A 23,150-nucleotide genomic window follows, 5' to 3' on the forward strand; every position below is an offset into this window, starting at 1 on the left:
TCCACAAGGTCTTCACAATCACACTGTCACCCCTTGTAATCTACATTATTATATAATTTTCTTCAGGAGTCCAGACTGCTGGGTTGGAGTTTGGTAGTTTCAGGTATTTACTTCTAGCTATTCCAATACATTAAAACCTAAGACGTGTTATCTATATAGTGCATAAGAATGTCCACCGGAGTGACCTCTCGACTCCATTTGAAATCTCTCAGCCACTGAAACTATTTCGTCTCATTTTGCATCCCCCTTTTGGTCAAGAAGATACTCTCAGTCCCACGATGCCGGGTCTACATTCCTCCCCGGGAGTCATATTCTGCATTGCCAGGGAGATTTACAACCCTGGGAGTCGGGTCCCACGTAGGGGGGAGGGCAAGCTGCTGTTTTGAAAGTTGAGCACATCTTTCCTAGATGTTGCTGAATAGTTCTCCAAAGTGGTTAATAATGATTTATACTCATGAACAGTGAATAAGAGTTTTGTTGCTCCATATCCTTGCCATTTCTATATGTTTTCTGACTTTAAAACTTTTGCTAATCTGGTGGGTTTTCATTTGATGTGTTTTTAGTTTTTAATCAACTTTTAAGTTATAATTTACATATAACCAAGTGTACCCTCTTAAAAGTATACAGTTTGATGACCTTTGACAAATGTAAATGTCCCTATGATTACCCCTCCAATCAGGATATAGAACATGTTCATCACTCCAAGAAGTTTCCTCCTGCATCATACCCCAGGTAGCCACTGATTTCTGTCACTATTGATTTGGTTTTGCCTTTTCTAGAATTTAACATTACTAGAGTCATATAGGATTCACTCTTTATGTCTGGCTCCTTTTGATCAGCATAATGTTTTTAAAAATTCATTCATGTTGATGTTTTTATCAGTAGTTTATTCATTTTTAAAATTGAGATGTAATTCTCATAACATAAAATTCATCATTTTAAAGTGTGCAGTTCAGTGGTTCTCAGTATATCCACTGTGTTTTGCTACCTTACCAGTATCTAATTCCAGAACTTTTTATTTACCCTAAAAGAAACCTCATACCTGTTAGCAGTTACTCTCCATTCCCCCTCCTCCCATCCTCTGGAAACCACTACTGTACTTTCTGTCTCTAAGAATTTGCTTATTCTGTACATTTCATATGAATGCAGTCATGTAATATGTGTCCTTTTGTGTCTGTCTCCTCTCACTTAGCATAATGATTGTTGTAGTTCATCAATGTTGCAGCATGTATCAGAATTTCCTTTCTTTTATGGCTGAATAATATATTCCATTGTAAGAATAAACCACATATTGTTTATTCATCTGTTGATGGACATTTGGGTTATTTCCACCTTTTGGCTATTGTGAAGAAAGCTGCTATGAACATTGATGTACAAATATCTGTTTAAGTCCTTGCTTTTAATTCTTTTAGATGTATATCTAGAAATGGGATTGCCAGGTAATATGGTAGTTTAACTTTTTGAGGAACCACCAGACTGTTTTCTACAGTGGGTGTACCATTTTAATTCCCTCCAACACTTATTTCTGCTTTTTTGACAGCAGCCATTCTAGTGGATGGTTTTGATTTGCATTTCCCTAATGGCTAATGCTGTTGAGCATCTTTTCACATGCTTATTGTCCATTTGTGTATTCTTTGGAGAAATGTCTATTCAAGTCTTTTGCCCATTTTTAAATTGGGTTGTTTGTTTTTTTGCTGTTGAGTTGGATCATGCTTTTTAAATCCATTCTGCCAGTCTCTTCCTTCTGACTGGAAAGTTTAATCCATTTGTATTTAAAGTGACTGGTGCTAAGGTAGGACTTGTGCTATTTTCCTATTTGTTTTTTCTGTCCTATATCTTTTTGTCCCTTAATTTTTCATGTACTGCCTATTTTTATATTTAGTTTATTTTTTGTAGTGAACCATTTAGAATCTCTTCCCAGTTTCTTCCGTGCATGTTTTTCAGATTTTCTTAGTGGTTACCATGGGGCTTACCTTCGACATCCTAAGTCTATGACTATCTTGTTTTATTTGATAGCAACTTAACTTCTACAGCATACATAATCTATGTTCCTATACTCCTTTGTCCCCCCATCTTTATGTTGTTTTGTCACAAAATACATCTTTATGCCTTGTGTGTCCAAAGCCATAGAATTATCATTACGTTTTATGCATTAGTATTTTAGATCCTGTAAGAAGTAAAATATGGAGTTACAAGCCGAACATACAATAGTATTGGCATTTATATTTTACTCAATCATTTATTAATGGACAGTTGGATTCCTTACATATGTTGTCTATTGTGAATAATGCTGCTGTGAACTTTGGTGTATGCTGATCTTTGTTTTTATTTTTATTTTTTATTTTTTAATGTTTTAGAAGTCTCCTAACTAGACCTCCTGCTTTCAGTAATGTCCCTGCTGGGGGCCCAGCACCCTCCTATGAGTCTGTTTCCTCATATATAAAATAGAGGTAATAACAATAGTGATTACCAACTTGTAATAATAATATATACTTAAAGGTTGTTTTAAAAATTACAGAGTAAGTGCTCAAATGTATATTCCAACTGTGAAAGTTCTTCATAGGTACATACAGTAAAATATAGGTACCTGTTTTCACAATCACCACCCACCAACCCCCTTTTTTTCCCCTGGGTAACTACTGCTAGCAGTTTGATAACCTGGCTCTCTTTCTGAGTATGTGTATACCTATAAATGTGATATGATATATTTAAAGCACCACTATCATAGCATCACTCTCATCCCATCACTAATACCATCAAGTAAACTTCAAGCCCCAAGTAACCTTTCCATTTTTATCACCCGCTACCTCCTTAGGAATCTCTTTTTGCTTCTTAAATGCATTTGCCTTTGTTTCTCCATATTTACCCAGCACTTTTCTGCCTTTGCTTGTGCTGATCTTCCATAGTAAATTAAATTTCTGCTTTCAAATAAGCCTTCTGTAATCCCCTGGATGAAGAAAAACTTAACTTCTTCTAAACTTAATGTACATTCATTATAATGTTAATCACTTTTGGCATCTTATTTTTGAGTCTGTATGGGTGTGGGGGGATGGTAGTGGTTTGAAGCTGTATGTACCCCATAAAAAACATGTTCTTAAGTTTAATCCATTCCTGTAGATGTGAACTCACATCAGGTAGGACGCTTTGATGAGTTTACTTCAGTTAAGATATGACCCACCTCAACCAGGATGGGTTTTAATCCTGTCACTGGAGTCCTTTGTAAGAGAATGGAACTCAGACAGAGAGAGAGAAAAAGCCACAGGAAGCAGGAAGCTGAAACAGACCCCAGAAGAGAATGAAGAGACCAGGAGAGGCCACCCTGTGCATTGCCAGGTGACAGAGAAGCCAAGGATCACCAGCAGCCATTCCGAATGCCCTTTGAGGAGAAAGCATTGACTTGACGTTGCCTCGATTTGGACATTTTCCCGGCCTCAAAACTGAGCGAATCAGTTCCCATTGCTTAACCCAAAACTAAAACGGTATTGTTGGGGAGAGTCTAGATTGCCTTCCTCACTAAGTTGCACATTCTTTTAGGCTAAGTTCTACCCACTTTCTTTAGCTTTTTATTCTGAAATCATTTTATACTCACAAGAAGTTGTGAATACAGAGAGTTCTGGTGTGTCCTCATCCATCTTTCCCCAATGATAATATTGTACCTAACTGTAGTTAAGTTCTACCTTTAATTCATCATTATAGTCGTCTCTGTGTCTAGGTGAAATGGTGTACAGTGGACATTCAATAGGCTTTATGACATTTTGAGTGAAGTGGTGGTGTGCTACATGGACTTGGAACCACCTCCAAGTTGATAGATTATTGTCCCATTCTTACTCCAGGACGGCACATCCCTCTAGAATTGACCTGTGTGAGGAGACCCTAGCTGAAGCCATGAATATTTCCTGTCTCCCTTTGTGAACACTTGGTTGACTTGCCAGGCAGGGAGGATGAGAAAGGACTCTACAGCTATAACTATTTTTCCGATATTCTCTACTCAATAAAATGCCCACACGCTTGGATTCGTTTCAAAATAATGCATGAGGAGGAATGTGGATGGGAGCGCACAGGTGGCAGAACTGGCTAGGGACTGATGTTTGATGGGGCTGGGAGATGTTTACTTGGGGATTCATAATATCAGTTTGTCTTCTTATGACATGTTTGAAATTCTTCATCTTAAAAGTTTTAAAAATCCATCTCTGCTACATCATTCAAGTGGGGCAGAATTCCTAGAAAGGTATTAGAACTGAGGATCTACAAAAGCACATTGAATTCTTACATTTGGGTTGAGAGTGGTGTTGATTATGCTAAAAGGAGTCAGAGAAGGTATTAGGGGTTGAATTATGTCCCCCACAAAGACATGTGCTAGTCCTAACCCTGATCTGTGATGTGGACCCATTTGTAAATAGGATCTTTGAAACTATTAGTGAGGGTGAGGCCAAACTGAATCAGGTGGGCTTTAATCCAGTAGGACTGGAGTCCTTACAAGCAGAGGAAATTTGGCCATAGTAGGAGGAGACTTGGCGGTGGTGGGGTGGGAGAGTTATGTAAGGGAAGCAGAGATAGAGTGGAGGCTGGGCAACCTGCCACCAGGATGCTGCAGACTTCAGAAGGAGCATGATCCTGGCAAGTTCTTGATTTTGGGCATCTGGTCTCCAAAACTGTGAGACAATAGGATCCTGTTGTTCAAGCCAGCCTTACTGTGGGGCTTTGTTACTTCAGCCCTGACAAACTAAATGTGAGGGTTATTTGTAATAATAATTGCCTGTAATTTCTCCCAGAAAGACATTCTGATTTTTGATGGTTTATATTTGATGGATAGCCCCTGTTTTAGCAGAGCAGGTGTGGTGGTCCTTGGATGTACAGTCAAGAACTTGAGTGTTCCTTTGCAGGGGGTCATTAGTCCTTGTCTACATATAAGAGAGGATGAGGACCTGGTACCTATGTTGCCAAAACAGAGGATGGAGGAACAGAGGAGAAAATGTGCTATGCAGCCAGGAGGTAGAGTCCCAACTTACCCAGGCAAGGGAGAGCAGCATGTTCCTGTCATCTAAGGCGAAAGTGAAGACAGCAAGGGCAGCCCAGTGGAGGAGGTCATTGGAAGAAGAGATCCAGCAGAATAATCGCAGTCCCTTAAAAACTCTAGGGAGCAACTCAGCCCTCCGTAGCCATTATCCAAAACCTTTGGAAGGGTGACCTTTATATTCACCATTATCCTTAGCCTGCCACATATCCTAAAGAAACAGCCATCCAAATTGAACATGAGTAAACAAAATAAAACCAAGTGAATATAAAACAGTAAGTATACACTGAGGAAGCTATAGAGAAATACATAAATTCCAGCCAAGATTCAATATACTACATAATCATTGAGTATATATTATTAATCTGTCGTTTTATCACCCACTTCTGCTGGGCTGATGGGTGACATGGGCAAGTTACTTCTCTTTGCCTCAGTTTCCTCATTTATACATAGTGATAATAAACTATCACATATAGTTGTGAGAATTGATAACATATGTAAGTTTACAGAAAAATGCTTGGCCCTTGAGTAAGTGTTCAATATGTATTTTTATTTATTCTCATTATTGATCTTGGTTGGAAGGTAAAAAGACATAAGTAGTATTTTTTTTCCTATAAGGTAATTGAAGTGTGTAAGGGGAAATAATCAAGGTTTTTTTTTTTTTTTTTTTTTTAATTCTGCTTTTTTCCCATTTAACCATTTGTTGTAAAGAAAACTCTTGTAAGACCATGAAAGAAACTTTAGGTAATGTCGTGGATATTGATGTGCATTTTTGCTGGAAATCCTTATTGCACTATGTATTATTACACTGTATGTGGCTGTTAGAAATGTGATTAGAAATGCTTGCGGTAGAAAGGATGTAACTTTTTCTTCTGTGGTGCTCCTGGGGTTGTGCAGATTGTGTCAAGCTGCTGACAACTCAGTCATGGTGATTGCTCTTCTAGTTGGGCATGATTTTTATGTTTTCTTAAAAAACTTTAAATTGGAAAAATAATATGTGCACATGGTGAAATATTTGACAGTACAAAAGAGAATAAAATAAAAAGTGAGTTTCCATCTTGCCTGTGGCTCCCAGACTCCCTCCCTAGTGGCAACTGGTGTTAAGTTGCTTGAGTGTCCTTCCAGTAAATTTCCAAGCATGCACCCGTGTGCGCACACACACACACACACACACACACACACACTACCATTTGTAGCATATGTGTACTGTTCAGCATCTTGCTTAACCATACCTCTAGAAGAGTGTTCCAGATTCCAAGCACTAGTGATATAGCTCATTTCTTTTCATAACTATTTAGTATAAGGTTGATTCATATTAAATTGCTGATATTCAACTGTTCGGCAATTGTGTATGATTCAACCTGATGATAATTTTTGGAAATATATTTTTTATAATCAACCTCCTATTGAGAGACATATATTTATGTATTCATCCGTGGTGTTACAGACAATGGATCTTGTGCATGTTCTTATGTGAATACAAGGGTATGTGTATATAGGATAAATTCCCTAGAGTGGACAGCTGGGCCCCATGTGCATTGTTTAGTTTGATAGATCCTGCCAATTGCTTTTTTTTTTTAATTAAATTCGGTTTTATTGAATATATTCACATACCATGCAATCATTTATGGTGTACAATCAACTGTTCACAGTACCATCGTATAGTTATGCATTCATCACCACAATCTATTTCTGAACATTTTCCTTACATCAGAAAGAATCAGAATAAGAAGAAAAAATAAAAGTAAAAAAGAACACCCAAACCATACCCCGCCATCCAACCCTATTTTTCATTTAGTTTTTGTCCCCATTTTTCTACTCATCCATCCATACACTAGATAAAGGGAGTATGATCCACAAGGTTTTCACAATCACACTGTCACCCCTTGTGATCTACATTATTATACAATTGTCTTCAGGAGTCCAGACTACTGGATTGGAGTTTGATAGTTTCAGGTATTTACTTCTAGCTATTCCAATACATTAAAACTTAAGAGGTGTTATCTATATAGTGCGTAAGAATGTCCACCAGAGTGACCTCTCGACTCCATTTGAAATCTCTCAACCACTGAAACTTTATTTCGTTTTATTTTGCATCCCCCTTTTGGTCAAGAAGATATTCTCAATCCCACGATGCCGGCTGCAGATTCATCCCCAGGAGTCATATCCTGCGTTGCCAGGGAGCTTTACACCCCTGGGAGTTGGGTCCCACGTAGTGGGGAGGGCAGTGAGTTCACCTGCCGAGATGGCTTAGCTAGAGAGAGAGAGAGGGTCACATCTGAGCAACAGAGAGGTACTCAGGGGGAGACTCTTAGGCACAATTATATGCAAGTTTAGCCTCTCCTTTGCAGTAATGAGCTTCATAAGGGCAAGCCCCTTGATAGAGGGCTCAGCATATCAAACCACAAGTCCTAATGTTTGTGACAACATCAGCAACAGTCCAGGTGAGCAAGTCCAACACTTCTGCACTTTCCCCCAGCTCCTCAGGGGGGCCCTGTAAATATATTCTTATTCTCTGCCCAAATTACTTTGGGATGTGTCACTATTTCACTCTAACCTATACTCACCTACCATATCTCACTTCCTATTCAAAGTTCCATGTAATTGTGATGTTCTAACAAACCGATTGTAGAGTTATACTGTTTAGAAGATATAGATCCTGCACCCTTCCCTTGGTTTCATATGGGAGTTTTAAAACTCAGTGAAGTTTTAAAACACAGTGAGTTTCAACCTTTATCCTTTGGCCCGGTTTGCCCTAGTCTTAACCAGATCTGCTTCATTCATATCACTAATTGAAGTCTGGGCTCTTTATAAAGATAACTGAATAGGAAACAAAGTTATTGGAGTTTGGATTTATAAAACATTTCTTTATGTTACATTCTTACACACTGTGAGATGCACTTGCTTTTAAATATAACTATATTATAATTATTTAGGTATATATAATATGTGTATAATATACATAAGTATGTAATAACCATTTCAGATGGTTCTCTGATCTTTGTGAAGTTCATTTAGGTTTTTCAAGTCAGCTATCCAGTAAAAATATTCAGCTTTTGGCTGTTTTTACATTTGAATTGTCCCAGTTGTCCCAGTAATATTGAATTTTAATCAGGTTCTTCTTGGTGCTAATGACAAGAACTATCACCTTAAATTCTTTTGAAATAAGTCAATTAATTAATTAATGGCAGTTTCAGCACCATTTTTGATGGCAGGCTTCAATTATCACTTAAAGGTCCCAGGAGAACTGAGAAGCTTCTTGTGGCTGTGGAGTGCCCTTCCCATCCTAGCAAAGGCATTTAAATTGTACAGGACAGACATCTAGTGAGCACCTGCTTAGGTGTCTGATGGGTTTGGGAAATGAGGGCTGGAGATACAAAGATGACTAAGAAGTGAACTCTCTGGGGTGATGCGAATGTTCTCTTTCTTGATAGGGATTTGGGCTATATAGGTTATACTTGACAAAACTCTGCAATGGTACACTTAAGATTTGTGCATTTTGTTGTATGTAAAGTTTACATCAAAAAAAAATTGTAAACAAATATCAAAGTCTAGTTATGGATATGCATGTTGAAGTTGTTAGGGGGAAGTAGACTGATGTTTTAAATTCAAACATCAAACAGTAATGCAATATACTTTGAAATTCCACATCAAAAAATAAAATGGATTAATGTGTGGATAGAGAGATGGACAGTTGATAAACAAGTATCTTAAAAAATTGATAATAGGGGCTGGTCTATGTTTGAAATTTTGCATAATAAAATATCCGAGGGGGGGGTGGTTGTGTGAAAAGATAGCACCTGGAAGGAGTCTGATCTTTGCTTTAAACAGCATAATTAATGGCCTCATTTACCCTGTCCTAGCCTTTTTTGGGGGTTGGTGGGGTGTTAGGGGTAGGTACTGGTTAGTACTAAAAGCATTTGCTCCCCTTTGTATCCATTTGTAAACCTCTGGGTCTTTTCCAGTGGTGCTTTCCATGATAATGGATCAATCAGAGTAATTAGTAATGACTGATGTTTGCAAGCAGTTGTTGAAGTCCTCTAGTAATGTGGCTTTTGAACATTTTGACTTCAAACCTACAGAAAGAAAATACATTTTACATCACAGCTGAGTAAACCGTTATATATAACTGAGACAAAAGTTTAATGACTATACTTTGATGCATGCTAATATTTTCTGTTTTGTTTCTGAAAAAAAAATGTCAACTGCAATCCATGAATGGGTTAAGAACCTGTAGTTTGAAAAATGTTACTTTAGCAAGCCACAGAGACCAAGAAATTGACATATATTCATTTAATATTAATTAACATTGTCATAAGATTATTAGCATTTTCAAATGTTCTTATAGCTTTAAAGCTAAAAAGATCTTGTGCTTCAATAGCTGTACCACTGCCCTTTCTTGGTGGAGTGACCTTGGGAAAGATGTTTAATCTTTCAGCCTCAGTTTTGACATCTGTAAAATGGAGATGTTAGGGGAAATACACACTGTTTCATAGAGTTCTTCTGAAGGATTAACAGAGTATGCTTGTAAAGTTCTCAGCATAGTGTCTGACTGAAAGGCCTCAGTAAATGCTAACCATATTTATTAGCCATGAGTTCATGAACTTCTATATGCTCAGACCTCAAAAGAAATCGGAATAGACTAAAAGGAATAAGATGTCCCTCAGTGGCTTTGTTAGTATTTTTCTTCGTATTTGTTTTTTAATTCAAGTAAGCATCAGGCGTGCCCAGCTGTTTGCCATAGTGCTCAGTTTCCCATCTGTTGCCCGTGGTGGCATTTGAGAGAGTGCCGTTGAGAATCACAGGGAATTTGAGCAGGCTTAGTGTTATTTATTGTTGGCGACGGCCTTGGCATAATCCTAGGTGAAAGTCACGCCCAGGGTTTCTCCCACGTTTGTTCCTTTCACTTGGAATGCTGGATAAACTGCATCTGACCCAGTGCGGGGAACGGGGAGCGGGTGCAGGAAGCGCCCAGAGGGCCGCATTACCGTTGAGTTTACCTTTTTGAAAATTCCCTTATTGACATTATTCCACACCACTTGGATTTCCTCTCTTTTACTCTGAGCAGCTTTCGCTGCTGGTGGAAATAATTAGACTCAAAATGTCCTGGTATTGCAGGCACAATTAAAATCTTTATGCTTTTTAATTTAATAGAATTTTTGGATTTTAGAGCTGGGAGGGCCCTTGCAGCTGCCGTTTTTTGGGTGAGGATTGTCCTTCAGACTGGAAGCAGCACTGTGGTCCTTTGGCATCCAGTCCATGCTGTTCCTCATGACTGGCTGGAGAAGAGACACAGCACTTTAGCTGGAGAACTGGTACTTTTCTTTCCATTGTGGAAACATAAATGCAACATAAAATTTCCTCTTTTAACCACTTTCAAGCATGCAATCCAGTGGCATTCATCACATTCACAGTGTTGTGCTACCATCACTGCCATCCATCACCAAAACCTTCCCATCATGCCAAACAGAAACCCTGCACCCTTTATCCATTAGCTCACCATTGCCACTGGTAATGTGCACTCTGCTTTTTCGTCTCTGTACATTTCCATATTCTAGTTATTTCATGTGATAGAATCATACAATATCTGCCCTTTTGCCCATCACTCAATGTGATGTCTTCAAGGTTCATCCATGTTGTCACATGTATCTTAACTTCATTTCTTTTTACCGCTGAATGATAGTCCATTTTATGTATATACCACATTTTGTTTATCTGTTCATCTGTTGATGGGCACTTGGGTTTCTTCTGTTTTTTTGGCTATTGTGAATAATGCTGCTATGACCATTGGTGTATAAATATCTCTTTGAGTCCCTGTTTTCAATATTTCTGGGTGTATACCTAGGAATAGGAGTGCCAGGCCATATGGTAGTACTGTGTTTAACTATCTGAGGAACCATCAAACTGTATTCCACAGAGGCTGCACCATTTTCTATTCCCACTAACAATGAATGAATTTTCTTGTTTTTCTGCATCCTCACCAGCATTTGTATTTTCCATTTTTTTTTTTAATCGTAGCCATTCTAGTGATTGTGCAGTGGTGTCTCACTGTGGTTTTGATTTGCATTCCCCTAATGGTTAAAGATGCTGAGCATCTTTTTGTGTACTTATCTCTTCTCTGGAGAAATGTCTATTCAAGTCCTTTGAGAACTGGCACATTTTAACTACAAACCAATCTAAGAAAACTACTACTATTAGTGCTGTGTGCTCCTGCAGTTCCTTTTGAGTGCACATCTTACTGCCTACTATATTTGCCAGTTTATTAGCTACTAGGGCAACAAACTTAGAATCTATCTCAGTGGCCTTAATGCAACAAAGATTTATTTCTTGCTCGTGTCTCATGTCTAAGCTAGGTCAGGATGGTGATTGTGTTTGCTGTTCTCTACACACCCACTCAGGGACTCAGATCGATTTGGGCTTTACCATCTTGTAGAAAATCATTTAGAACACCTGCTTTCTAGGTTGCCATGGTTGGGAAGAAGGTTCACCCATTCTTTATGCTTTCACCTGGAAGTAATTTAGTCATTTTTCTCATAGCCTGTGCCAGTTTGGATATATTTTGTTCCCCAAAACACCGTGTTCTTCGTTGCAATCTTGTAGTGTTGATTAGGTTGGAACCTTTTGATTGAGTGTTTCCATGGAGATGTGACCCACCAACTGTAAGTGACACCTTTGATTAAGGTGTGACTCTTGATTGAATGTTTCCATGGAAACGTCACCCTGCCCATTCATTGTGGGTCTTTGATTTAATCACTGAAGTCCTATAAAAAAGCTCAGACAGAAGGAGCTCACTGCTGCAGCTGAGACAGACATTTTGAAGACAGCCCTTGAAAGCTGGCACTGACATTTTGGAGAACGCCATTTTGTAACACAGCCCAGGAGCAAGCAGACGCCAGCCATGTGCCTTCCTAGATAATAGAGGTTTTCTGGATGCCAGTGGCCTTTCTCCAGTGAAGGTATCCTATTGTTGATGCCTTACCTTGGACACTTAATGGCCTTAAGACTGTAACTTTGTAACCAAATAAACCCCCTTTATAAAAGCCAACCCATTTCTGGTGTTTTGCAAAATGGCAGCATTAGCAAACTGGAACATAACCCATTGGTCAGAACTAGTCACATGTCTCTGTCTGACTTCAAGAAGCTGGAAATTTGGGGGAGCAGATAGACTATTTGATAATCATTTCTGTTTCTGCCACTACTAGGAAGAGGAGTTACGCAGTATTAAAACTGTCCACCCAAGTTTTATGCCCTTGCTGGTTTTCATAGCCTCCAGGTTCATGCAGACTGCCATGGTGGCAGCTTTTACTGATAGCCTGGTGGGGACATTCCTGAAAAGTTGGTCGAAAGCTGCTGGTGGCCACAGGGTAATGGGGTCCATGAAGCAGAGGGGCAGACACCACAGTAGCAAACTTGTGGGGGCAGCTGTGATTTTACCTTTTGACTTTCTCCCCCACCAGGCAGTAGGTTAGATTATTTTACTGTGGAATTTATCATTCATCCTCCTTGTTACTTAGTATGGTGGACTGAAAAATGGCCCTAAAGACATCTGCATCTTAATCCCTTAATCCCTTGAATATGTGAGTGTTATTTTATATTGAAAAAAAAAGGTTTCTGCATTTAGATTCTGGGTGGAATCTGAATGTCATCACATGTATCCTCTTAAGAAGGAGGAAGAGGGAGATTTTCCACAGGGAGTAGAGGAGGAGACCGAGATACCATAGAGGCAGGGATGGGGGTGATGCAGCCCAGAGCCAAGGAGTGCCAGCAGCCGGGAGAGATAAGGAACAGGTTCTTCTCCAGAGCCTCCAGAGGGAGGCCTGCTCTGCTGACACCTTGGTTTTGGCCCAGTGAAAATGACTTCGAGCTTCTGGCCTCCAGAAGTGTGAGAATAAATTTCTGTTGCTTTAAGTCACCGAGTTTGTGGTAATTTGTTGCAGCAACCACAGGTAACTGATATTCTTAGGTGCTGAGTTTCTTGGTGGTCAGGGGCAATTGCCTTTGTAACAGTACCTTTGAGGAATTGATGACTTGGGTGGTATTTTGGGATTGTGATCCTAGGGGTGCTGAATGTTGCTCTCTGACCTCTCATTTTTTAGGCCTGTAGGATCTCAGGGGTGGAGAGGGCTGCTTTTCTTGTCCCTCTAGATTTCTTACAAAGACTTCCTGGACAGCTCTGCAAGGTAGGGATGGAGATTGGGGATCATGGGGATGTGGTTTAGATGGAAGAGTTCTCCCGTATTGCCACTCAGAAGTGGAGGCAGCAATTGTTACAAGGGGTGTAGAGCTTTTTCTCTGGAACCAGAAGAAATGTCATCCAGGATTCTAACATGTAACCTCTTAGTTGGCATTAAAAATTATTCACCATTCAAAATATTTCCACATGACAAACTATAGGTCACTGTTGACAAGATACTGACTTTTGCGCAGGAAAAAAATGTTCTGTGTATTCTTTTTTTTTTTTTTAACTTTTTAATTTGAAATACTTTCAAATTTTCAGGATAGCTAAAAAAGGAAGAAAAAAAAAACAACTCAGACCCCAAATAGATAATTTCGACATACTGTTATACTCCCAGAAACTCAGATCCACCATTTTTAACATTTTGCCACATTTGCTATCTATCTATCTATCTATCTGTCTATCTATGTATCTAACTATCCTATCTATCAATCCATTTTCTAAACACTTGAGGGTAGGTTGTATACATCATGCTCCATGAGCACTTAATACTGCCAGGTACATAGCCTAAGACCATGGATATTCACTTATGTAACCACCTTAAGTACATTTATCAGGTTCAAGAAATTTAACACTGGTATCATGTTTACAATCTATAGTCCAATTTTTTCATATGTACCAGTAATGTCTCTTTGTACCTTTTCTCCTTCCTTGTTAGATCCTGTCCAAGATCACTTGTTGTATTTAATTGTTATTGTCTCTTTAGTTGCTCTTGTTTGTTTTTCAATTTTGGGACCATAATATGCAACATAAACTTCCCCATCCCAACCACTCCCAAGCATACCCTTCATTGGGTAATCATATTCAGAATGCTGTGGTACCTTCACCATCTTCCATTGCTAAAACTTTCAATCTCTCCAAGCAGACCCTGTACCCAGTATGCATTAACTTCCCATTCCCCCTGCCTCCCACCCCTGACAACCTGGGCTCTAATTTCTGTCTCTATGAGCTTGCATATTCTCCAGTATTTTCTTTGTAGTTACCATGGAGTTTAAGTTTATCATTCTGATTCAATAACAATCTTGTTTGCTTTGATACCAGCTTAACTTAAATAGTATACCCAAATCATGTTCCTATACCTCTCTGTCCTTCCATCTTTATATAGTTCTCTCATAAATTACTTATTTATGCATCATGAGTCTAAAACCACTGATTTATCAGTACATTTTATGCATTTGCCTTTTAGATCCTGTAGGAGGTAAAAAGTGGAGTTACAAAAGCAATATACCATAGCTCTGGCATTCATATTTGCCCATGTTGTTACCCTTACCAGAGATCGTGATTTGATCTATTGTCTGTTGTTCTTTCCTTTCAACATGCAGAACTCTTTAGCATCTGTTGTAGGGCAGGTCTTGTGATGATGAACACCTTCAGCTTTTGTTTATCTGAGTATGTCTTAATCTCCCACTTATTTTTGAAAGGCACTTTTGCTAGATAATTCTTGGTTAGCAGTTTTTTTCCTTCTAGTACTTTAAATATGTTTTGCCACTGCCTTCTTGCCTCTGATTGCCAATGTAAAATCAGCACTTTATCTTACTGAGGCTTCCTTGTATGTGACATGTTGCTTCTCTTTTGCAGCTTTCAGAATTCTCTCTTTATCTTTGGCATTTGGCAGTTTGATGATAATATGTTGCAGTATGTTGTGTTTATCCTGTTTGGAGTTCAGTGAGCATTTTAGATGTATATTTTCATGTCTTCTGTTAAATTTGGAAGGTTTTCATCCATTATTTCTTTGAATATTTTCTCTGCGCCTTTCTCTCTTTATTCTCTTTCTGGGGCTCCCACACAATGCATATATTGGTATGATTGATGAAGCGCCGTTAGGCTCTGTTCACTTTTTTTCATTCTTTCTGCTCCTCAGAGTGGAAGATTTCAATGATCTTTATCTTAAAAGTTCATAGATTCTTTTTTCTGTCACCTCCAACCTACTGTTTCATCCCTACAGAGAATTTTTAATTTCTATTACTGTGGTCTTCAGTTATGTTTGGTTTCTTTTTCAGAGATTGAAATTATGATACTGTCTTCACATTCTTCTATCATATTCTCGTTTTCCTTTAGTTCTTTGTCCATGTTTTCCTTTAATTCTTTGAGCATATTTAAGACCATATTTTGAAAATGTTTGTCTGGTATGTCCCAGGTCAGGTCATCCTTATTGATAGCTGATAATGATTTAATCTTCTCCTTTGCCTGAGCTATTGCATCCTGCTTCTTTGTGTGTTTTGTAATCTTTTGTTGAAACCTTGAATTTTAGATACTTTAATGTGTTATCATTGGAATTTAGACTCTGAGACATCTTTTCCTTATGCTAGTATGCAGCTAGTGTTATGACAGAGCTTTTCTTGAATGGCAGGAGTTAACAAAAAAAAAAAAGGAGAAAAGAAAACACTTTTCTAGTCTTTACAAATGGACATGTGCAAGTGCTCTCTTTCAGAGCTTTTCCATACAATGAGTTGGAGAATAGCTCGAGGCTGAAGCATAGGGGCCATCCTGATACTTTTGGCACATGTGTCTTGCCTTGGGTGTGGGCATGTGTCCCTAGGAATTCCCTTGTTTACATGGATATGAAGGTCCCTTTTTCCCTAGGAAACAGTTTCCTCAGTGTCTAGGCACTGCACTGTATGTCCCACAACCAGCAGTGCCTTGGTTTAGGCAGCCATGACTGCTCTCCCACAGCCTTCTGCAGGACAGCTGTGAGCCTCTTTTGCAGGCAGGGCAAGTTCTAGGATGGTGAGCCTGGGACAGGTGTGCTGGTTCAGTCCCTTAGACTGCCACCAGAGAGATTGGGCCTGACTTACCTGCTCCCAGTATGTGCACCAGGGTTACTCTACTTCCTCCAGAACCAGGACTAGGAACCCACACTGGGAATGTGGGCTGGCTCCATGCGAGCTGTTGAGGGGCTAGCCAGGGCTCCATGAAATCCTACCACTTTTAACATGCCTTTTTCTTAATGTGGGGCTTGCCATATTATTGCAATCTTTTAACTGTTCTCTTGAGCCTTGAGAAAGATGTTTCTGCCAGTTTTGCTGGTTGCTCAAAGCTTCTGTGTGGGGACTGGTCCTGAAGCATTTCACTCAGCCATCTTGATCAGTGTGGTTCCTGTGTACTTCTTTATAACACAAAATTTCTTCCATCTCAAGGCCCTTCCATAGAACATGGGCTTAAAGTACTTCTCTGTTAGTAGATGTGGGCTGGGTCAAACCTCCCATCGCCCACTCCTTGGGCTTCCACTATGACCAAGGACAGACATTTTCAAAATATTTGGCCCAGTGGCTTCCTGTACTACTGTCTGTCTTGGGATGGTACAGTTCTCCTGGCACTTTTCTCCATTTGAATGACTGTGAAACCTTCAACTATTTGAGCTGCCATGATGTGGGGTAGTCCTCCCTTTTTCAAGATAGATCCTTAACCTGTTAAGCCTGTCTCATTCTTCTCTTGTTAACCCAGGACAATTAAAATACTCTAGTTGGCACTAATGTGATGGTTGTCAAAAACATGGGCATGAGTCACATGGCAATAAACTGATCATCCATATGATTCATAATATGATTATACAAGCACTTTTTAAATAAAAAGATTATTATAGAAATGAAAGCAAACATTTAAGAACATTTTGTAGAGAATTCATAGATTCTGAAGAATACTTCTATGGTTGTCAGTTTGAGAAAAATTGATATAAACAAGGGTCAGCAAACTTTTTCTATAAAGGGTCAGATGGTAAATGTTTTAAGTGGAGCCATATGGTCTCTGACACTATTTAAGTTTTCCTTTGTAATACTAAAGCTTTAAGCCATTGGCAATATGTAAACAAATAAGCATAGCTGAGTTCCAATGAAACTTTATTTATGGCCAATAAAATTTGAAGTTCACCTAGTTTTCATGTCATGAAATATTCTTCTTTTGTTTATTTCAGCCATTAAAAAATGTAAAAACAAAACAAAAAAGTATAAAAACCACTCTTATATTGCAGGCTGAACAAAAACAATCAAACAAAACCCTACAAGCAGTGGGCAAGATTTAGCCCCACAGACCATAGTTTTGTGAATCCTGCTATAAACAAGTGTTTATAGGCAAAACCTCTGAAACAGTTTTCCAAAACTGGTGTTTCAAGGATGAGAGGTCCTAAGAGAAAAATATAGAACTGATCAAATAAATGGGAGACACCCTATATACCCCCAAATCATAACGTACATGAGCAGATTAAAAGCCCTGTGAGCAAAGGACATGGAGAGACAAGTTGCAGAGAAGGCACTTAAACATATAAAGAGGTATGCAACATCCTTAAAATAAGATGTGATTTTCCATTTGTTAGATTGGCCAAAATCTACAAGCTTGATAACACTATACATGGTGAGGCTGTAGGGAAATAGCCACTGCCATCCATTGCGATGGGGGTTAATCTAGTACAATCTCTATGGGGGTAGTTTGGCAAGATCTATCAAAATTACAAATATATGCACCCATTGGTGCACCAATTCCAAGTCTAAGATTTGATACTGCAGATACATTTGCCCATCTGTAAAATGATGCAGAAATAAAGATATTCATCGTAGTATTGTTTTTGGTAGGCAGAGATTGGAGACTACGTAAATATTTGTCCATAGTGGGCTGGTTAAGTAGATAGCATTACAACCATTCAATGGAATACTGTGGCACCATATTTAAAATACAATGAAACTGTCTATTTATGATATGGAATGATCTCCAAGATATATTAACAAAACAAGAGGCAGGCCAATTACTGCTATTTGTGTAAAAAAAAATACTGCTATTTGTGTAAAAAGGGTACAAATGTATGTTTGTTTAGATGTGCATCAAATAACTCTGGAAGGATATATAAGAAACTGATAATGTTTGTTGCCTCTGGGGAAGGGAATGCGGTGAGAATGAGACTTTTTTCAATATACTCTTTATATATATATATATATATATATATATATATATATATATATATATATATATACTCTCTTTTTACCTTTCACATTTGAACCATGTGAATTTACTATGTATGCCCTAAATAAAGAAAAGGAAAACATGGTTAATTTTATTTATCTTGTTTCACTGAGTAACATCCAGTGCAACTTGTGTTCTGTAGTATGCGCTTTGAGTATACCTACTCTGATTTCTTCTCTCTTTATTGCACTTCTGATGTTTGTGTGTAGGTCAATGATGAGAAAGAATTATGTGTAAAAAATGAATGATAGTATAATTATAACTTTTAATTTGGAATTAAAAATTTTTAAACTATTTTAAAATGACCTCAGAATTACCTCTCACTCCAATCAGGCTTCCCAGTTGGTGTGCTGAGACTGGATTTCCTCAGTCTTGAGGAATGTCAGGCAAGGGCCAGGATGACAGGCCCCCGGGGCTCATGGCTTTCATCCCAAGAAGCCTAGCTCTTGACCCCACTGTGTGTAAACATTATTATTTTCAGCATATACGAGGATGTAAAAAGGTTGGTAAACACTGCTCTAGGTAAAATGTGATCCCATGTTTTAAAAAAATATGCTGCATAAAAATAAATATGGAAAACAAGCAAACAAAATGGCCATGGTCTTTGGGAAGATCCTAGTGGTCGTTTTGCTCCAGGGCAGGAGCCTTCAGCCTTTCTTCCACTGTGACACTCAAGGATGAGGATGGTCATGACCTGTCTCATTCCTAGGGAGTATCAGTGTCTCCCACTTGAGCCTTGATACTCCCTAGTACACAACCTTGACTTCACTTTAATTTACCAAGAAGTAAACCATCAAAATTTTGGGTATGTCCACTGTCTGTAGGACAATGTCTTTCAGACCCACCTTCTGACATCACGGTTGAGAACCACCATCCTCAAAGAGTAAGTAAAGTTTCATGGTGTGGCTGACTGCATATATATTCATTTCAAACCAGTGAATAAGAAATAGGTTTTTTTAAAGAACTAGTGCCAAGTAAAAAATAATAATTCTAATGGTATTATATGTATTACATATAGTATATAGACAAGCACTTGATCGAGTTCAGTTCTCACTTGAACTATACTATGTATTGTTCTGTTGCGTCCTGGTGGATCTCATGATGTTGGTGATGCTGTCTGTTCTTTATGTTTTCTGGAAAAGTACCTGAATTCATATGTCAGTGTAGTACTATCTGAAGAAATCTTAAGAGCTGTTAAAATGCTTAAAAATAAAATGATCAATTCTTCTTTTGTTCTCTTGACAGGATAATTGAAGCTATCTGCATAGGTTGGTTCACTGCAGAGTGCATCGTGAGGTTCATCATCTCCAAAAACAAGTGTGAGTTTGTCAAGAGACCCCTGAACATCATTGATTTACTGGCAATTACTCCGTATTACATCTCCGTGTTAATGACAGTATTTACGGGCGAGAACTCTCAACTGCAGAGGGCTGGAGTCACCTTGAGGGTTCTTAGGATGATGAGGATTTTTTGGGTGATTAAGCTTGCCCGTCACTTCATTGGTCTTCAGACACTCGGTTTGACTCTCAAACGATGCTACCGAGAGATGGTTATGTTACTTGTTTTCATTTGTGTTGCCATGGCAATCTTTAGTGCACTTTCTCAGCTTCTTGAACATGGGTTGGACCTGGAAACATCCAACAAGGACTTCGCCAGCATCCCCGCTGCCTGCTGGTGGGTGATTATTTCTATGACTACAGTTGGCTATGGAGATATGTATCCTATCACAGTGCCTGGGAGAATTCTTGGAGGAGTTTGTGTTGTCAGTGGAATTGTACTGTTGGCATTACCTATCACTTTTATCTACCATAGCTTTGTGCAGTGTTATCATGAGCTCAAGTTTAGATCAGCTAGATATAGTAGGAGCCTCTCTGCTGAGTTCCTAAATTAATGCATTGCGAATCAGTTTTTGCATACACTTTGTTTGATAGAAAGAGTTGACGCTATTTCATATTCATGCGTTTCTTGCTGGGTGAGCACTGCGGTAATACTGTCATCATCTTGGTAGGGAAAAAATTATCCTTCCCAGCTCAAAGAATAAAACAATCTCTTTATTATGGAGTGAATAGGATTGAGACGGCAAAGGAAAGGTAATGGCTCCTAGAATAAATTTTAGGACCTTGTTTTATCTACACTTGTCTCGTTGTCTTGAACAATTACACTTTTATTTTCCTCACCCATTATTTGAACATTTTAAAACTGAAGGGAACCATTTTATGAATGTTTTTCCATCTTATGAATTCACAAGGAACTTGGAACTTCTAGTGTTATTTTTCTTTTTTGGTTGGAGAGTAACATTTTCATTTCTAAATGTTTTATAATTTCTCATATCAATGTCAGAAGTATCCCGGAAACATATGCCTCACGCAGGAACTGTTTAACAACTACTTTTAAAAATTGGCCACATTTTAAACTCTATGTTGGCACTACATACAAGCAAGAATAATATTTTAAACTTCTCCAGCATACTTTTCAATTCTCTGATTTATTTTTGTTCCTAATATTCACCTTTATGGAAGCTTGAGTGTGTTAGACCTTTCCCAGTTTGGATTTCTTCTGTATTTTAAGTGAAATGACTCAAAAAGTGTTTAAGAATGAAGAGAGCTCCTACTGTTTAGCACTTTATTGAATAATATCTGAAAGTAACAATTGTCCTAACATTTAGATGTCCAAACAAGAATGTTTCCAACATAAAAATGATAGTTTGATGCTGCTCAGTATTTAAACCCGTATTTATGGTTTCTTCTCTTAATTTCTTTTTTCTCAAACACTGTGGGTTTAATAAGACTTACCAGATGAAAGGATGTTTATGTAACCTTTTTACACCGAGGTTGTACTTTGTATGTTGTCACTGGATTATCATATAAAGAGAAATTGATTATTTCTGTACTCTTGTTTGCTGCATAGCCAAAGCCAATTTTAAGTCAGCTAAAAGCAATGAATACATAATTTTTTTTATCTGTGCTTCATCATTATGAATCACAGCTACACCAAAACTGCTGTATAATATGCCCCAATAATCTGCTAGACTATTAGGACTAAATAAAGAAAAACTGATAATTGTTCAGTGCTAAATTTTAGTACTATAAATGAGAATTTTGCTTTTTTCAACCAGTTGCCAAAAAGAAATCTGTGTATGAACACACAAAAATTAAAGTAATAGATTCATGAATAATTTAATATTGTATACTGTAAACTATAAAATTAAAAATGTAAAGATATAGTTTACTTACGGGAAGGAGGGGACGAGAAGTGGGTGGGTGGGTGGGGGGTCAGTATATATTTATCAAAGAAAGAACCAGAAGTGTTCATTAAAGGAATATTAGCCATCACCTAGTTCAAACGCTGGCTGCTATACGACAAAGGGAAAAAGAAAAAAAAAAAAAACAAAAAAAACACACAAAAAAACAGGGCAAGAGAGGATATGATTGTGAAAGAATTGGGCTAAAACCTGGATTTCTAGAAACCTAGTCCAGTAGCTTCTCCCTAACACACCTCTGTGTTTTGAGAAAAGCCCTGAGAAGTCACGTTTCTTTATCATTGCCATTGTTGAGATAATAGCAAAACTGTTTCCTTGTCTCTAATGTCCTTTCCTAAGTCTGTGTGATATTTTGGCCATTAACGATCTCACCCCACCTTCCCTACTACTGGTATGCTACTTTTTTACATGCTCAAATTCTGTTATTTATTCTTTATTTATTGTATTTTAATATAATGGAAATAAATGGCATGGATTTATTTTCCCTTTACTTGGATTAAGGCTTTGTGATTCATGCAAATAACATGCAGATGATGGCATACCCATATAACTAATAAAAAATATGGTAACCTTTGATTTTACTGGTGCTGGGAGCTCTTCATATGAATATGTCACATCTCTCCAAGTAAAAATGATAGCTATCTGGAGGACTGAGACCCTCTCTGTTGCACATATTTTCACATCCCCACTGTGCGTAGCACAGAGGTGTGCCCAAACTAGTGACTGGTTTTGGGGGAGAACTTCTGTATGAAGAGGCAAGGAGAAGCCTACACCCATCTGTAGGTGGGTATAGCCATGCATGTGAATTCACACACAGACTTTGAGGCTGTCCTTAAATAGGAAGTGAGAAATCTCTGTTGGTGATGCTGGACTTTTCATAACTCAGGACCAGTTTTCATAAAGGAGCACATTGGGCAGATGTTGATGGTAGTTCAGCTACTCCTTTACTGTGAGACATGATCGAGGCGTTCATTCATGAGTTTAAGAAAATATATCAAAATTCTCCCCTCTTTGGATGTTTTAGTTTTTTAGGAGCGGGGCATTTTGTTGTAACTTTCCCTGAATGTTGCTGCCTTTTAAAAGAAATTATTAAGTAGCCCTTCTTTCTCACTTGAACTTTTAGATATTTTTCACGACTCAGCTTTCATGACAAAAATACTTTCGTTAGGATCCACATTAGTACCAGTAAATCAGATATCATCCTAAATTAGAATGCCTGAATAGCAACGAGGAGGCCAGAATTTTTGTTCTGATTTTCCTGCGCCTGAGCTTATGTGATTTGCTCTTATATGTAATTTATTTTGCATCCTCTTAACTAGGACTTTACAGTATTAGAGAAACAAAATTAGGGAATATATGTGAGAGCAAACAGGCCTTATGTGTCTTTTTCTTTTATTGCTGTATTGTCTTGTGAGTTGCTAGTTGAAACAGTTGATTCAGTTTGCTCTCCAGGTTAGCAGTTGCTTGTAACCACACATTTGTAATTTCTCACCTAAAAATGTAGAAATACGTTCTCTCACAGTGGCTGTCAGAAGTAAAAATAATATTTCCTCTTTTTAACTTTTGTCTAAATGTCCTGCCTATGTCTTCTGTGATCTGGAAGGGACAGAGATGGGTTAAGTTAGATGTTGGGATTAGAGAATTTTCTGTTAGCTTTGTATTTTCTGAAGTTTTTTTTTCCTATAGGAATG

The 23,150-nt window shown here is 38.2% G+C and overlaps 1 protein-coding gene across 1 annotated transcript in view; it reads left to right on the plus strand.

The window, feature by feature from the left end:
* The window catches only part of KCNG3 (potassium voltage-gated channel modifier subfamily G member 3), a 47,541-nt gene extending 24,722 nt beyond the window's left edge, over positions 1-22,819 (plus strand). Inside the window, exon 2 of the mRNA XM_037807642.1 lies at positions 19,446-22,819. Coding sequence (XP_037663570.1) covers positions 19,446-20,091 — 646 coding nt within the window. The 3' untranslated portion in view covers positions 20,092-22,819. The remainder of the gene's footprint in view (positions 1-19,445) is intronic.
* The last annotated feature ends 331 nt before the right edge of the window (positions 22,820-23,150 follow it).

Source organism: Choloepus didactylus, chromosome 17 (genome assembly GCF_015220235.1).
Source record: "Choloepus didactylus isolate mChoDid1 chromosome 17, mChoDid1.pri, whole genome shotgun sequence".
Classification (NCBI taxonomy): Eukaryota; Metazoa; Chordata; class Mammalia; order Pilosa; family Megalonychidae; genus Choloepus; species Choloepus didactylus.